At 41.4% G+C, this 17,781-nt stretch overlaps 1 protein-coding gene and 1 long non-coding RNA gene across 4 annotated transcripts in view; one reads left to right on the forward strand and one right to left on the reverse strand.

Moving 5' to 3' along the window:
• The first annotated feature begins 2,847 nt into the window (after nt 1-2,847).
• LOC122477385 lies at nt 2,848-6,861 on the forward strand. 3 transcript variants are annotated; one of them, XR_006295686.1, is made up of 5 exons: nt 2,860-2,972; nt 3,924-4,182; nt 5,566-5,624; nt 5,804-6,191; nt 6,442-6,861. It is a non-coding gene; the product is annotated as an uncharacterized LOC122477385 (long non-coding RNA). The 3 variants fall into 3 exon arrangements; XR_006295687.1 differs by having other exon boundaries at nt 2,862-2,972; nt 3,928-4,182; XR_006295688.1 differs by lacking the exon at nt 3,924-4,182 and having other exon boundaries at nt 2,848-2,972.
• A 2,752-nt stretch (nt 6,862-9,613) lies between these two features.
• Nucleotides 9,614-17,781, reverse strand: part of VSIG4 (V-set and immunoglobulin domain containing 4) — a 45,555-nt gene continuing 37,387 nt past the window's right edge. The window contains exons 5-8 of the mRNA XM_043570331.1: nt 17,675-17,752; nt 13,120-13,224; nt 10,665-10,686; nt 9,614-10,326 (exon numbers count right to left, since the gene is read on the reverse strand). Of these exons, the coding sequence (XP_043426266.1) occupies nt 10,074-10,326; nt 10,665-10,686; nt 13,120-13,224; nt 17,675-17,752 (458 nt within the window). The 3' untranslated portion in view covers nt 9,614-10,073. The remainder of the gene's footprint in view (nt 10,327-10,664; nt 10,687-13,119; nt 13,225-17,674; nt 17,753-17,781) is intronic.

A 17,781-nucleotide genomic window follows, 5' to 3' on the forward strand; every position in this document is an offset into this window, starting at 1 on the left:
GCCACCTTCTTGCCCCTGCCCTGGAACAATTACACCTTTCTTACCCACTCTTCTGATAGCACTTGTACCTTTGTCAAATTACTTATACTGAAGAAATACATGGTTCCTTGGATGCATGCCTGTCCAAGAATCCTTCAATATGATGTGATGGCTGAGGCTCAGACAGGCTGTGCCTGATTTTTTAAGGGCATATAGTCAATGAGTTATAGAGGTGGGTCTATAACTCAAGGGCTAAAACCTACAGTCCAAAGCAAAAGACTCTGACCTAAAATTCAGTTTTTCTTTCCATTCCAGTACTGAGTCCAATGTGGGACTCCAGCACAGACTAACAGCTATCCCTACCCAACGCCCTTCTCTCTTATCCTCCTTCATAGACTTAGCCAAGTCAAAAAGCATCCAAAATGAGAGAACTGTGTATCTTTTGGTTGCACAACAGACTTAAAGGAAAGTTCCCTTTGTGCTGTTGCTGCAAAGTTGGCCCTTCCCAGCATGCTTTGTGCTTGTCTGGTAAAGAGGAACTCCAAGAATCCCAATGCCTTTGCTCTAATTCAGGTCTTCTGCATAGATGGCATGATATTCAGGTCTTCCTGGCTTCTAATGCTCTCTTCCATGGGCGTAGTTCGTGGCTCCAAGGGGCCACTATTAATTACTACTTTATGTAAAGACATTGTTTCCAGAAGGCCCGTGTTAAAAAAAAAAAACACACAGTAGAATACTTTAACTGATAGGTGAGGAAAAAAAGAGTGGGCAGCTGAACTTAATCTCTGTGGAGTGAGTAGAAAGGAGGGAGCCCCTCCCTGGGAAAGTGCCCACAGGACAACCTTGACTCCACCCCAAGCTTTAGTCAGAAATCAAAAATAAAAAGGAACTGAATCGTTCTAGAAGCCATATCTGGGGAAATTGGTCTCAAGGACTAGCCAATAAATTATTCTGGTAGAAAGGAGTTTCTGCAGAATAGTGTAACTGCAAGTGAATCTCTATCCCAAGCTGTGCCTACAGCCTCTAAGCCCTGCAACCACAAGTACACAGTGAGGGGAGGGCAGGGATAGAGAAGTTTATAAAGAAACCAGGGAGTATTTGAATATTGAGCCACTAAGATCATCTAATCCAGCTTTTGTTGTTTAAATGGAAAACCCAAGCTAGGGGGGGAAACACAGCTGAAAAACCTAGGACTGGGGCACAAGAGCCCTGGCTCCAAGCATACGGTCTTTTCTCTTGAACTTGAATTTATAAAACTGGATGTAGCTTGGATAGATTATTCAACAGGGCTTGAGCATGGTCCAGGGTACTACTTCTGCTATGTAGACTAAGGACTGGGACTTGAGCACTGCAATCATTGAAGGCAATCACAAGTATACCCTAAAAGAATTGAAAAAAAATTGCCTCTCTCTTCTTCAATACCATCAGGATTCATGATGTAGAATACTGCATAATGGGAATCAAGTGTCTTCCAAACTATGAATGGGGACTGCCCAAAGATTGCAAACATGTGGCACCAAGAGGTCACTCAATTTCTTCTCACACTTTTCACGTCCTTCATGAAGCCTGAAAGTCACAATTGAACTTAAGGATCTGGCACCATATTTTTCTTCTCAAGGTCAACTACTTTTTTCTCTCCTTGTAGCCAGTGTGTGAGAGTAGAAAAAGCCTAACTTTGGAGCCAGAAAGACCTGAGTGGAAATTATATCTTCTCCATTATTTCTAAGTTTTGTGTTCATAGGTAAGTCACTTTACTTTTATGTGCCTCACTTTCTTCACATATAAATAAGGATAATAATACATACCATACCAAAGGGTTGATGATTAAATAAGATAACACATGTAAAGCACATAATTTTATTATTAATAGAAGTGAATTTCTTTCTTCCCTTCTTTCTTTAAGGCCCTTCATGCCAAAATGTGATCTGTGGTCAGAGCTGTGCCATCAGGGCCAGCTTTATAGGCATGTGACCTGTAAAGTTTTCCAGGTCCCCATACTTAGAAATACCTCACACTTGGCTCAATGTTCTTCTTCTTCTTCTTCTTCTTCTTCTTCTTCTTCTTTATTTTTGGAAAAGTTTATTTGTTTTGGGAGAGAGAGAGTGGGGAAGGGGCAGAAAGAGAGAGAATTCCAAGCTGCCCTGTCAGTGAGGAGCCCGATTCTGGGCTCGAACTCATTAACCACAAGATCATGACCTAAGCCTAAGTCAGATGCTTAATTGACTGAGCCACCCAGGTGCTCTGGCATACTATTCTGCTGTCACCATTCTGAAATCTTCTTTTTTTTTTTTTTTACAGGAGCCCCCCCCCCCATTTTCATTTTACACTAGGCCCTGCAAATTATGTAGCTGTACCAGGTGAGAAGCTGTGCCAGGGGAAGTAAAAAAGGTGTTTCAGGACCTGAAGATATTCTGACAGAGTGAGAGAACACATGCTTTGAAGTTGATAGAAGTGGATTTAAATTACACATATACCACTAATTTGCTTTTTGATATCAGACATTTTCTTTCATCCCTCAGATCTGTTTCTCAATTTTGACAATGTAGATTTTCATTTGATAATGTCTCAGCTCTGACATTCCTCATTAACTCATTAACCCATTCCTCATTAACTCTAGGGAAAACTCTGACCCATAGGTAGAGCCTAGGGCAGCCAGAGGCTTTCTGCTTCAACTCTCTGCAGCTTGGAGAACCATTGTCTGTAGGATGTCAGCTACAAATGGGCTGGGGGGTGCATGACAGTGGGAACTGTTGCTGCAGTAATGGACCCTTTCACAATAGCACTGTTTTGCCATTTTTCACCCAGATTTCCGTTGGTTAACCTCAGCCTTAACTTCCTCATTTATGTTTCCTCTTGAAGACATCAAGGACCCTTCAAAACACAAGACGTTCCTGCCCCAGGCAAAAAGCCCAGTTACCTCTGGCCACTGCAGTTTGGCTCATCATCAGGGAACCTTTGCCTCCTCCAAGACCAAGGCACCACTCCAGTAACAGGTATAATATCCATTTTCCCTCCCTGCTTGGATTCCCAAGCTGGGGGAGGTCCAAAGGTGGCTTGGACCTACCTACCCTATTCTCTTTGGACTCTCCTCAGGGATTCTGAGTGAAGGGTGGGTGAGAAGAAGGTTCCCATTGGTTTTCTATCTTGAAAATTCTAATGGTGAGAAGGAAATATAACATTTCCTCCTCAAAAATATTGTTTAGGAGCTAGCCACTTGGAAATGGAGTGTTCTTTGGAATCATGGGTCAGGAAATTTGAATAGCAGTCTTGAATTTGCCATTTACGCACTATGTATCTTTGATAAGTCCTCTCACCTTTCTAGAACACATTTTTGGCCTATTATGCAAAGAAAAGGAAGGGAAATATTAGATGAATAGTGTCTAGAGGCTCATTTAGTTTTTATATCCCTTATTTTTATGGTTGTCCACCCTCTGTTGAGAAAGACATAAGAGAGATGCTGAATAAATATATCTGGGTGGGGCTGAATGAGGGGATTAAACCATGCCTAAAAAAATCCAGACTGCTTCCAGTATGAGGAGGTCCAACTGGTTCAGAAGCAGGATACATCCTGCTGCTTGTTGTGTTAGCCCTGCTAGGGTAGATTAGGGGCAAATGATTTTATTTTGTGTAGTATGACACACTAAGAGAAGAGCTTTCAGAGTTCCTTAATACCTCTATGTCGATATTCACATTTTCTTCCCATGGGTTTGGCAAGCCTTTCTCAATTTGAACCTGTTTTTCTTATATACACTCATTTGGAGAGGCATGCACTAGAACATCAAGAGTGGGAATAAAACCTATCTGGTTTCAGCTCAGCCACTGACTCCTTCCATTAATATTGAGGTGACATGGTCTATAAGGCTCTTCAATTTCGAGTATACTAAGAAGGAATATTTAGCCACTTCATATTTCTCTCTCTCTCTCTCTCTCTCTCTCTGATGAAGTCAGAAAGAGGTTTCACGAGGCTACAGGCACCTCCAGTTTATCCAGGTCTTCTCACGGGAGCCGGTAGCCAATGAGGGTAATGATAGAGCTTTCTGGACATGAGTCCAGTTCTGTCTTGCCACCGTGAATGCAAGCTCTATTAATCAACTTTCTTGGCTGGCCTCCACCCACAACTCCAGGGACTGAGCCACAGTGCCTATTAGCTCCTATATGGGAAGCTCTGAAAAGCTGAGAAAACTTTCCTAACAATTCTGCCAGGTAAGTCTTCTTATTCCCATTTCCAAAGAAGACAACGGAAGCTCAAAGAAAGATTTTCCCAATGCCATGATTGGCTAGTTGGTACTCAAGGCAGTATTAGAATCCAAATTTGTCTGATTTTTCCCACTATACTGTATATGGTGACCAAGATTGTTGCTTTTGCTGCTCTGGGTGGCTTGGGATGAATTGACTGGTATGGGAAATAAGGGGATGGAGAAAATTGTTTATAGACTTGTATTTAAAGTCACTCCTATATTTCAAATTGGAGAAGCATGTCATCCCCTCATCAACATCTGTTAAACTAAAGGAAATAATATTAAAAAAATATTGTTGTTCCTAAAAGACAAGTCCCTCTGCCTTGTCTTAGCTCAAATAGGGCCTTCTGGCCTCATGGGGTACTTTTCTATTCCTGACAATCTTGTAATGTTTGCCACTTGTCATACCAGTATTTAATATGAGCCAGCTAATTTCTCACAGATCAACTGCCACAGCTGGAAAGTTGAAGCATTTGACACAGACAACCTGGATTTTTTTTTTTATCAACAAGATCTGGGTGTTGCCAAGGGAATTACTCTGTAAATTCCAGACATGACCATGTTCCTAACAGCTTCCTTATTTCCCTAATGGTTGTGGATTGAAAGATAACAATGCCTCACTGCCACATCTACTGCTTGTCTTTTGCCATCATTGTGGACGTGTCTCCCTTTTCCTGGAGAGAGAGAGATATACAGAGCAGAGAGCTAAAAGAAACAATGAGGAAAGCTGAAAGGCACAATGAGGTGATATAAGGCATAACCCTAAACTATGAACAACTTGTATAACCTGCATCTACTTTCTTCTTCAATATTAACCTTCATTTCCTCATTTATAATATGAGTGGGTAAGACTAGATGATGTTTCGTTTATAGCTTCCATTCGTGAGTCCTGATGGGACAAGGGGGCCCATGTTAGGCAAGGCTGAAGCCATACAACAGTCCTGTTTCATCTGGCCTGATCCTGTTAAATCAATTGTCACTGGCCCTTGCTTTCCTTCTCAATAGCACAACCACCATTTTTTGAATATCAAATACTGAACTAAAGGCTTTGCATACATTAACTCATGCCATTCTCACAATAACTTATTATGTAGGTACTCAAACCCATTTTGTGGATGTGGAAAACTGTAGCTCAGAGAGACGAGATAATTTATCTGAGGTTTCCCAGCTACTTAATGACAGTCAAAATTTAAGCCCATGTTTAACCTCAAAGACTATGTTCATACCCACAAGACTGTGGGACATTGGAAAGTGAGTGGGGGTCTCATGGATACTAATCTGGGGCCTAGTCTTTTCCTGAGGTCAGAGAAGCAGGACAATGACAAAATTCTCTCCCTTATGCATATAGGAGCCAACTGAAGCTTGGAACTCCAAGGAATGCTAAAGCTATAGCCCGAGGACCTCTGGGTGAGCACTGGGGCCTCATCTGCAGTCCCAGCTGGGCTTCCCTTAAGGATCCATCTTCTGGTTGGGAGACTTATGCCTGTTTTTGCTCACTTCCTTATTCTGATGTTTCTGCTAGTCCTTAGCCTTTGAAGTTTCTCTGGGGCTCAGGGTGTGACTCCTTTTTCTTTCATTCCCTCCAGGGCCATATCTCCCAGGAAGATCTTGCCTCCTCACTGAAGCTCCTGGCCTGGCCTCCTGCAGTGCCACACTCCGTGTATTTGACAAGCTGAGTTGGACACTCCATGTGGTAGAGTGTCAGTTTGTCAAATACCCCAAGTGCGGCATATGCCTAACAGCTCCAAGCCAGGGCAGTTGGGATACAACAAACAAATTGCCAGCTGAATACAAGATCACTCTCCAAACACAAACTAAACTTTCACAAGTTATTTTCAGTGACTTGAGGGAACTGAAGCATTGTATCTGAGGGTGCCAGGGGAAAAGTTGCCAGGGCAACTCTTGAAGCCACAGATCTGGAATGTTTCTACACACATTGTCAGAGCCCAAGCAGGACATAATGGTCTTGAAAAGGTATATGGAGGGGCGCCTGGGTGGCGCAGTCGGTTAAGCGTCCGACTTCAGCCAGGTCACGATCTCGTGGTCCGTGAGTTCGAGCCCCACGTCAGGCTCTGGGCTGATGGCTCGGAGCCTGGAGCCTGTTTCCGATTCTGTCTCCCTCTCTCTCTGCCCCTGCCCTGTTCATGCTCTGTCTCTCTCTGTCCCCAAAAAAATAAATAAACGTTGAAAAAAAAAATTTAAAAAAAAAAAAAAAAAAGAAAAGGTATATGGAATCCAGGGATGGAAGTGCTCTTTGATTTGTATTTTTTTTCTTCACATTCCTCTTACAGAGTCTCCTAGAAAGGACACCAGAATTCTCACACAAGCTTCATGATAGGGCTTAGAAACCCACTTTCCTGACACTCAGCCTTGGCTTCTAGACACACTTTGACCTTATCTTTCTCTTCTTCTTCATGTCTTTTCTCCTTCTGATAATACTTTATCTATTTTTTTCTGCCTACTCAATTATTTCTCATACTTCTGGCTCAGAAAAATTCCAGTCTCTCCAAGGACTTTTGAAAGTCAACCTACACTTTTTTTCTTCTTCATTTGAAGAACACACCTTGCCTTAGCCCTTGTATGTACCCATTTCTTCTATTGTCCAATGGCACTTCTTGCATTATTAATAAACTTTTGCAGTGGATTTTTTTTTCAACATTTATTTATTTTTTTGGGAGAGAGAGAGACAGAGCATGAACAAGAGAGGGGCAGAGAGAGAGGGAGACACAGAATCGGAAACAGGCTCCAGTGAGCCTGACGCGGGGCTCGAACTCACGGACCGCGAGATCGTGACCTGGCTGAAGTCGGACGCTTAACCGACTGCGCCACCCAGGCGCCCCTGCAGTGGATATTTTTAATTCCCCCCATGAAATTGTGAGGAAAATACTGTTTTCTTGAATTGCTGTCTCCCCTTTCTATCCCTACACCCAGTAGCTCTGGTTGCAGAAAATAATACATCTTTACTGATTGACTTTCTACTAGGCTATTATCCTTGGATTTGGGTCAAGATGCTATTCAGAAATTTGTGAAAAAAATTAAACTGTGGTCACCATAATGTTATAGGATATGTGAGGTAATAATCAACATTGAGGGATTTTCCTCCTGAGAAATAGGGTCAAGGAATGAAATGGAAAAGCAAAAACATGCTCAGAGGACAAATATGTTTTGAAATTATTTGGTAACTCAAAGTTATACAGGTGTTTTATTGCAGAATTTTCAGTGTCTTTAATTTTCTAATGTTGCATTGGAAATCTCAAGTAGAAAGATTTACAGAATGAAGCATTTTTTATTCCTAATTGTGGATTCCCCCCCCCCCTCCCAGGGCCATCTCTTGGTCAGAATCTGGGAAAATGCCCTAGAGGGACTCCATATCTTCTGTCTCTCTTTTGGAGATCTGCTTTTTTTTTTTTCTCTTCCAGCTTTCCCTGAATGGCTATCTGCCTAAGACAAATTCTGTTATCATCCCATGTTTGTTTAGCCTATCCTACAGTTTTGAGATAACCCTGTACCTATGACTCTCTTACTGACTTGTCTTGTATGGAAAAAAAAAATATTAGTTTTCGGGCAAAGATGATTCCTACTGCAATGAATATATGATCCTAACAGTTCACAGGCCTGTTTTCTGGTCTCTCCTCTATCACTGACTTGATGTATGTGATTTTATACTGTCATGTCCCTCTCTAGGATGTATTTCCTCATATGTAATATGGGAGAATTAAAATTAATAATCTCCAAGATTTCTAAGATAAGAGACTTTGAGATATCCTTTAGAATTCATAGCTTCTATGGGAGTAGCAGGGGAGTGTTCCTGGGTTTGGAAATCCTTTTATTAATTTACTTTGCTTGTGTTTTTAATTTTTTAAAACTTTTTTCAGTGTTTATTTTTGATAGAGAGTGAGAGCAAGCTGGTGAGGAGCAGAGAGAGAGGGAGATAAAATCTGAAGCAGACTCCGTGCTGTCAGCACAAAGTCTGACATGGGGCTTAAGCCCACAAAACTGTAAGATTGTGCTGAGCCAAAGTTGGACACTGACTGACTGAGCCACCCAGGCACCCCATTACATTTATTTTTATTTTAGAGAGAGAAATAACATTCACAAGTGGGGGAGAGGGGAAGAGGTAAAGAGACAGAGAGAGAGAGAGAGAAACTCAAACAGGTTCCATGCTCAGCAAGGACACCGACTTGGGGCTCAATCCTACAATTCTGGGACCATGACCTGAGCTGAAATCAAGAGTTGGGTGCTCAACTGACTGAGCCACCCAGGCACCACTGAGGATCTTTTTATTAACTGACATGCAATTAGGATTGTCTTCCTAACTCCAATCATTTATTTCTCTAAGGGTAGTAGGAAGAGAATAATGGCTTTTTTTCTGAGCCTAAGGGTCTGGAAACAGCTGTTTCATGAAGGAAGCTGAGGTTTCCACTGGGTGGGTCCCTGTTTCAGAGGCTTGTAAGCATGATGGGGAAGAATAAGTTGCTCCTTTCACCAGCTATGTGAAGCTGGCATATGAGGATGAAGAAAATGCTGAGGTTTTGACCATGGACTTGGCAGGTTGATGGTGGTGAAGCAAAGGAATAATTCTTGTTCACTTCTGTGTACTATTTTGACTTCTGTAATCATCCCAAAAGAGAGAATCTCCTGGTGAAACCTGAGCTGACCTTGGGCTGCATTAGAACCCAAAGTGTCAAAAACAGTTTCCATGAAGAGCAAAGAAGTTTATTTGACATGAATTACATGAAGAAAAGGAAGAAGTGTTGAGTCAACCTAGAACAGGTCCTCATAGAGGAGATTGAAATAAAGGTGTATGCATGCGTTCACACATACAAATTGTCAAACACATGCATGCATGTAGGCATGAGCGCGCACGCGCACACACACACACACACACTCCTAGTTCTCATTTGTGCTTGAGGAAAAATATTTATTTGCTTGGACCCCCACATTGTAAGAAGACCAGAGTATAGGGATGACTTATGGTGAAGACAACTACTGCAAAGATTTCAGGATTCCAGGAGGTAGAAATCTTTGAGGGTGGTGTATTCATACTTTGGAAATAAATGGAGCCTTTCATCTCTGCTTCCACAGTCCCCTGAAACAGAAGAGGGGGTCCCTCATTTTCAGGTTTCCAATTGACTTAAGAGAGTCATCCAAATGGCGTTGGCAGGATAACAGGGAAGGGAATGGAAGATAGTTGAATACGAATTTGCCAAATATTCATTGTGTCCCAGATGGGCCCACATCTGAAGTAAAGTAAAGATGGTATGTGTGGGAAAGAGAAAGACAAAAAAAAAAAAAAAAGAAAAGGTACTATTCATAATTCCAAGTCCCCAAACATCTCAACCAGTCTCATTTTAATCACTTGATAGGTACTTGAGGGAAGACAAATATAACCAAGGTTGCTATCATGATTTGATATTTATTGAGCACCAAAAGAATACCAGAGCACTAGACTCACATCTCAGGAGCAAAACTTAACCCTAGCTTGTTACACAAAAAGGTATCTGGCCCTGAAGAAAGGGAAGTGATCCTGGACACAACCGATCCCCCAAGCAGGCAAAGCTGCATTTCCCTCTGGTCTTCTGGTGGCAAGAGACCAAAGCTGTGTGGTGTCTGGAAGCATGATGACCACGTCTTAGTGCTATCGGAACTTCCCTCTGGTGTTTGAAGAGAAGAAGCAGAAGGGATAATAGAAGGGTCTAAGACATGACCCAGCAGCAGGCTTGCTTGAAGTGCATATAACTTCTTGGGCAAAGCCAGTCACTCTTAGAACTTCAGTGATGAAAGACCCATTGGGCTATCCAGGAATGGAAGTAGCAGGGAGGATGGCTGTGCAGAATTCAGGGGCTGACTAGGCAATTATGTCAGCAGACCATGGCCTACCAGGTGCTCTTTGGTGGTCAAAAACTCATAATCTGGAGGAACTGTGTGCAGCAAGCGAGAATAGTCACCATTGATCTGGGCGATGATCTGGTGCTCCTGGCCCAAGCAGGGATCGTCAGAGTAGTCATTGCCCGGAGTCTGGGAAGATGGCTCTTCACTGGAGCAGTCACTTGTGAAAATAGCCACTCTCCAGGTTTCACCAGAATTGCTGTCCTCCCTGGAATGTGCCCTGTGGCCCAAGATCCCACCACACATAAAAAGGGGCTTGAAGCTGGGACTCTAGTTTCCCACACTTCTGCCCCAATTCTTGCCAACTGACCCTTAGGCTCTTGTTACTAAGAGATTCTGGGAACAGGAGGCTGGTGGGCCTGGATTATTCCATGTCATCAGTGGGCCAAGAAAGAACCTCCGGAGGTGCTTCAGAGGGGGAAGAAAGCTATTCCCTGACCCTGAAGGTCTCTGGGCTTAGAATTGGGTTTGTGCCAACCTCTCTTTCCTCCATGCCAGTGACAAACAGAATGAGGGCAGGGAAGGGGTCAGAAGATGGAAAAGCAGAGGTAATCTTACCTGGCCACTTCATAGACGTGCTCTAGAAAAGAAGAAATCAAGTCAGAAGTCTCCATGGGGAGTGGACAAGGGCCAAACATGGACACTGGTTACCAAAGAATGATGGAAGGAGAGACAAAAAGAAATATCTCCATTGGGAGGTATTGGGAAGATAAACTGAAACACAGGGATACAGATTTCTCAGAGAAAGGAAGAGTAAGTACACTTTGTTACTATCCTCTTTGGTATACTCTCGTTCAGGACATTGGGCTGGAACAGTTGCTTGGTGTGGTAGAGGAAGGAACACTGGAGCTGGACCCACTCTCAACCCAGAAATCTTGCCAAAGATCCCCAGGGAATTTTTGTGAAAACTTGGCCAGGCCAGGGCCCAGGCAGAAGGGGCTAAATTAGCCTCTCAGGCACCATGGCCTAAGCCATTTCCAAATGCACTCATCTCCACTCTGCACTCAGAAAAAATCTTTAAGTAGGTCAACATTTCCCCCTAGTGTCTGTGGAGGAGAACTATCTGCAGTCCGTGCAGGCTTAAAGGCTCTATAACCTGATACAAACATGGATGTTTCTTGGTACTTCCCTCTAGGAGTTTATAAACTTTCAAGAATGCAACTGGGAATGCATGCATTCAAACACAAGAAAGAAAACAGAGCATGACACAGGTCCTCTGCTTTGTGATACAGCCCTGTGTTTCCATGTCTTACCTGCCCCACTGGCCTGATAGCTCCCATACCACAGGTGTTATCTATTTCATTTTTTATATGTCCACACTTTGGCACATAGTATTCACATGTTAAATTGAATTAATGGCCTAAGGCTATCTCCATTATAGAGAGATAAAAATAGAAATTCTGGGAAGGCAATCATGAGAAGGCAATCCAGAAGGGAAAAAGCATAGAGGCATTAGGTGTATGTGGCATATTTGCCTATTTGAGCCCAGTGATTGGAAATGAAATTAAGGAGTGATGGGGGTCAAGAAAATAGGCTAAAGCCACATCAGAGAGGGCCTTGAATGGAATTCAAATTTTGACTTCTATTCCCTGGGCCATGAACAGCCCTATAAGGCTTTTGTGTGGGAAACAACCTAATATGTTTACAGTTTACACCTAATCTCATTGAGACTATGATGAATGTTGTTTTCACTGGGATTTGTGGCTACTTGAGTTATCTCTACTTCCAAGTTCAGCCTCATGGGTCATAGCCACCCTGACTGGCCAAGACCTGAGCTTATACTTAAGATCCAGGAGAAGGAAATACTCAGGTTACCTTCTCCTCTTTGGCTGCAGAAACTCATGGTGGAAACTAGGCTACTTGGGAATAGAAGCTTCTATGGAGAAAAAGACACACTAATGTTAGGCAAAATGGCCAGTGCAGCAGGCATTGAGGTGTAACTAGATTTTACTTAGAAATCAACATCCAAATTCCCTTTTTACTCCTCTGTTGGCTCACAGTTATTAAATGGCCCTGACAACTGCACCTCCATGATGTCATCCATTTATTTAAAAAAAAATCGCCGATTTTAGTTCCTTTGGAAGGCCTAGAGAAAAAATTTCCAAATTCCTTAGCCTGTTATTTAAGATACTCTGTTATCAATAATAAAATTTCCTTTTCTCCTGAATTTCTCCTCTGAATTTTCTACATTGATGGCCCCACTCACCGTCATCTTGTAAGCTTTTGCACCTTTGCTCATGTAATTCCTTCTTCCTGGAATACTGCCTTCTAATTTTTTTTTTCATCCTCGAAGGCCTAGTCTAAGTCCCACCGCCTCCTAAAAGTTCTTGCTAATCTCAAGGGGCGCCTGGGTGGCGCAGTCGGTTAAGCGTCCAACCTCAGCCAGGTCACGATCTCGCGGTCCGGGAGTTCGACCCCCGCGTCAGGCTCTGGGCTGATGGCTCAGAGCCTGGAGCCTGTTTCCGATTCTGTGTCTCCCTCTCTCTCTGCCCCTCCCCCGTTCATGCTCTCTCTCTGTCCCAAAAAGAAATAAACGTTGAAAAAAAATTAAAAAAAAAAAATTTCTTGCTAATCTCTTCAGCCTTAACTGACTCTCCTTTCCTCTGGAAACCTTATCATTGATTATATTCTCCAGACTTTGAGTCTATAACCTTTATTGTTATGTATGATTATTGATAAACTTCATATTTCTACCTTGAATCTTCTAAATAAATTGTAAGAAACTTGAAGCCAAGGATTGTGACTTCCATTTCTCTTGCATCCTCATGAGACAAACCATTACAGTGATGGCTTTCATTAAGGTAGTTAACAAAGATTTCTGAATTAACTTCCACACATGATCTTGTCATTGTTGGCTTGCATATCTATCTCCATACACTCCTTTTCTCACTCCCACTCTAGGCTGGGAGCTCTTTGAAGTGCCTATCACAGTGGCTGGTACAGAATTTATGCTTAACTATACTATCAGAATGAATTAATGAGCAAAAGCCACTCAGTTATATTCATAACTGACCTTGTTGGGATGTCTTCCGGCAGAGCATGACATAAGCCAGGATGGAGACCATCATACAGCACAGGGAAATGATGAGAATGATGGAAAAGGTAGATAGGCCCTTTCCTAGGAGGCAAAACAAGACCAAGAAGTATATGGTTGAAAATGAGTTTAAAAACAGAAACTCCAAGGAACAGCCCAATCAGCCCATAACTTTTTTAAATTTTTTATTTTTTTAAACATTCATTTATTTTTGAGAGAGAGAGAGAGCAGTAGTGGGCGAGGGAAAGAGAGAGGGAAACAGTGGATCTGAAGGAGGCTCTGCACTGTGAGCACAGAGACTGATGTGGGGCTGAAAAGCACAAACCGTGAGATCATGACCTGAGCTGAAATCAAGACTTGGCCACTTAACCAACTAGCCAACCAGGCACCCCGCCATAACATTTTCTTTTCCATTTTTAATTTTCTCCTGGCTTTATTTTCTATTCAGAGAGACAAGACCCGAGACCTACGAGAAAGAGTTGAGAGAGGCGAGAGACTCCATGTATAAATACAATCTTCCAAGCCCACTAACTGATGGCTGATTGGCTTGGGCATTTGAACTAGTCATCCAGGCTTTCCCGGGGGCCAAGACAAGATATTTTCACATTCTCTTAAAGGAAAATAGTACCTTGACTTCCCCACTTCACAAAATGCTACCTAATTGATACTCTGGTTAATTATGTCTAGCCAAAAGAATTATTTTCTTCACACTTTCTGGACAAGTACTCAGATTTCTTTTTCCTCAAAACATATTTCTAGAGTCTCCTGAGTTAACTATCCCAATTATGCCTATAAGCTGAAGGAAACCACTGGACTGGGCTTTTAGTCCTGGATCTGTTATTTCCTTGCTGTATGACTGTGGTAGGCAGAATAATAGTTCTCCAAAAATGTCCACATCCAAATCCCCAGAACCTGTGAGAATTTTAAATTGTAAGGAAGAATTAAGGTTGCAGATATATTTAAAGTTGCTAATTAGCTGACCATGAGATGGGGATATTATTTTGAATTACCTTGGTGGACTCAATGTAATCAGTCTTTTAAAAGTTAAAGAGGGGTGGGGCACCTGGGTGGTTCAGTCAGCTAAGCAACCAGCTCTTGATTTTAGCTCAAGTCATGATCTTACAGTTAGTGAGTTCAAGCCCCACATCAGGCTCTGCGCTGATACTGCAGAGACAACCTGGGATTCTCTTCCTTTCCCCTCTCTCTGCCCCTACTCTGCTCATGTTCTCTCTCTCCCTCAAAATAAATAAATAAATTTTTAAAAAGTTGAGGAAGCAAAAGAGGTCAGAATTAGAGAGAGACTTGAGGATGTTGCATTGCTAGTTTTGAAAATGGTGGAAGGAGATCAAGATCCAAAGAATGTGAGCAGCTTCTAGATGCTAGAAAAAAAAAAAAGAAACTAATTTTTCCCCAAAACCTCCAGAAAAAAACACAGCCCTTCTGATACCTTGATCTTAGCTCAATGTGTCAAACGTCTGATCACCAGAAGTGTATGATAATAGATTTGTGTTATTTTAAGGCACTAAGTTTGAGGCACTTATTTTTATAGACATCTTAGAAAAATAAATTATAGTGACTTTAGTCAAATTATTGAGTATGTATTAGTTTCCCTGTAAGTTTAGTGAAAAGATTATATAATGTCTAATGCACTTATAGATACAATATTCTGAATCTAAGGGGTGAGGTCAGTGGATAGAGAGGGTAGAGAAAGAAACTCAATTATCCTTAGGATTACAACTGGCTTTATTTTTACCAGACCCTAAAATATTTTGTCTTATAAATCTGGAATATTGGGCATTGGATGGCTGAGTTGGTTAAGCATCTGACTCTTGATTTCAGCTCAGGTCATGATCTCATGGTTCATATGATCAAGCACGTATTATGCTCTGTGCTGACAGCATGGAGTCTGCTTGGGATTCTCTCTCACCCTCTCTCTCTGTCCTTCCCCCACTTGTGCTCTCTCTCTGTAATATTACTCACCTATAAAAAGTACTATCTTGTCATTTGAATAAAATAGATCTAGAAGATATAATGCTAAGTGAAATAAGTAAGTCAGAGACAGACAAATAACACATAACTTTACTCATACGTGGAATTTAAGTAAGAAATGAAACAAATAGAATAAGAAACAACAAAAACACTCAAATATAGAGAACAAACTGGTGATTGTCATAGGGGAGGTGGGTGGAAGGATGGGTAAAATAAGTGAAGGGGATTAGGAGTACACTTATCGTGATGAGTGCTCAGCAGTGTATAGAATTATTGAATCATTACATTTTATACTTGAAACTAATATAACACTGTGTGTTAATTATACTTGAATTAAAAAATAAAATAAAAACATCTAGTATTTGTGGTCCCCAGAACTGTGATTGAAGCTGAGAGAATCCAAGCTGTATTTCTTTGATTTTTTGATTCTCCATTTCTTCCAGATTGTTCAATTTGTTAACATGCAATTTTTCATAATATTCTCCTATAATTTTATTTTTGTGGTGTTGGTTGTTATCTCTCCTCTTTCATTTGTGATTTTATTTATTTGGGTCCTTTCTGTCTTCTTTTTAATAAGTATGGCTAGAGGTTTATCAATTTTATTGATTCTTTCAAGGAACCATCTCCTGGTTTCATTGATCTGTTCTACTGTTTTTGTTTGGTTGTTTTGGTTTCTACATCATGTATTTCTGCTCTAATTTTTATTATTTCCCTACTCCTTCTGGTTTTAGGCTTCATTGTTGTTATTTTTCTAGCTCCTTTAGGTGTAAGGTTAGGTTGTTTTAGATTTTTCTTGCTTCTTGAGGCAGGCCTGTATTTCTATATACTTCCCTCTTATCATCACCTTTGCTGCATCCCAAAAGTTTTAGACCATTGTGTTTTCATTTTCATTTGTTTCCATGTATTTAAAAAATTTCTTCCTTGATTTCTTTCTTAACCTATTCATTCTACAGTAGCATGTTGTTTAATCTCCATGTATTTGCAGTTTTTCCAATTTTTTCTTGTGGTTAACTTCAAGTTTCATAGTGCTGTCATCAGAAAATATGCATGGTGTGATCTCAGTCTTTTTGTTCTTGTTGAGGCCTGGTTTGTGATCTAGTATGTGATCTACTTTGGAGAATGTTCCATGTGCACTTGAGAAGAATGTGTATTCTGATGCTTTAGGATGGAATAAGAGAACCCAAGCTATAAACCGTTAGAGATTGAAGGAAGACTCTCCCTTGGAAGGAATCAAGTAGTAAAAACAAAAACAAAAACAAACAAACAACAACAAGAACAAAACTTGATAGAGGATGCAATGCACACACCCAATATCTGAAAATTTCCATTCCCTTGGGGTTATCTTCTCATTTTATCAAAATAACTCTCCAAAAGTTATCTTCTCATCTCCCTTGTCTTATTGGATGTTGCCCTGCAAAAGCCATGCAATATGGAAACCTTCAAACCAAAGGTGGCAATTCAAAAGTAGCCCACAAAACAGCTTTGGGCTATGCCTAAAGATAAAATGTTGTGCAGCCAAAAGGGGAGAAGTACATGGGCATTAAGAAGTCCACCATTAACGGTATACAATCAGAGAATGAGACCAATAGTGACAGTCGTCACTATTTAGCATCAGCTAATCGAAATAGATGTTTACTATAAACTTGGGGTCTCTACTACACACTTTTGTTGCAGGACAATGTGTGGTCTGGAGAGTTCTAAGGGATAAGTGAGGGCAGCTCTGCTGATAATGGGGATCTCGATTATTAAGGGAAGTAGCTAATTATCAAGTAGTATGAATGCATTTCATTATTTTTTGAAAAAAATTATCACTGATTTCTTTTTGAGAGAGAAAGAGAGAAAGAGAAAGCAGGGGAAGGACAGAGAGATACAGAGACACAGAATCTGAAGCAAGCTCCAGGCTCTGAGCTGTCAGCACAAAGCCGGATGCGGGGCATGAAACCACGGACCATGAGATCATGATCTGAGGTGAAGTCAGACGCTTAACTGACTGAGCCACCCAGGCACCCCTATATTTCATTATTTTAACAATCAATGCAGGCATACCAGTGCAAACAAGCTGACTAAGTTCCAGGGAAAACAAGCTTCTCTTCGGGGTTTGGATCTTTGATACCATGACTTAGGGATCCTTGAAACTCTCGAGAACTCAGAAATCAGCTACAAGCTTCTTGGTGAGCCCTGGTTAAGAGCTCAAGTAACGAGGCCCTCACATTATCCTTATATGATCCAATACCTATATCCCTAAGAGAGCTGGCTGAGGTCATAGTCCAATTCCTATTCTTGCTTAGAGTGTTTGGGAGGTGTATTACTATGACAACAGTAAACCAGCTAAAAACACAACTACCACTTAACCACACTCTGACTCATTACTGAATCTGCATCTGTCCCTCCCCGTCCCACCCATTAAGCTCATCTCCAGGGCCTTTGAACATTGTGCAGCATTCGTTTGAAGAGTTGAATTCCACAGAATAGTGTATTATGAAAAGTTTCAGTTGCAAAGTTCAGAGCCAAGAAGGAAGGATAGAAGTCCTGTCCATTTCCTTACCTGGTTCAGCACTGGTGTCCCCAGAGTAGCCATCCACTTCAGTGGTCCACTTCCAAAATGAGGTCACTGTAGATGTTGCTATAAGAACAAGGTATTAGGATCAGAGG

This window comes from Prionailurus bengalensis, chromosome X (genome assembly GCF_016509475.1).
Source record: "Prionailurus bengalensis isolate Pbe53 chromosome X, Fcat_Pben_1.1_paternal_pri, whole genome shotgun sequence".
In the NCBI taxonomy this organism is placed as follows: domain Eukaryota; kingdom Metazoa; phylum Chordata; class Mammalia; order Carnivora; family Felidae; genus Prionailurus; species Prionailurus bengalensis.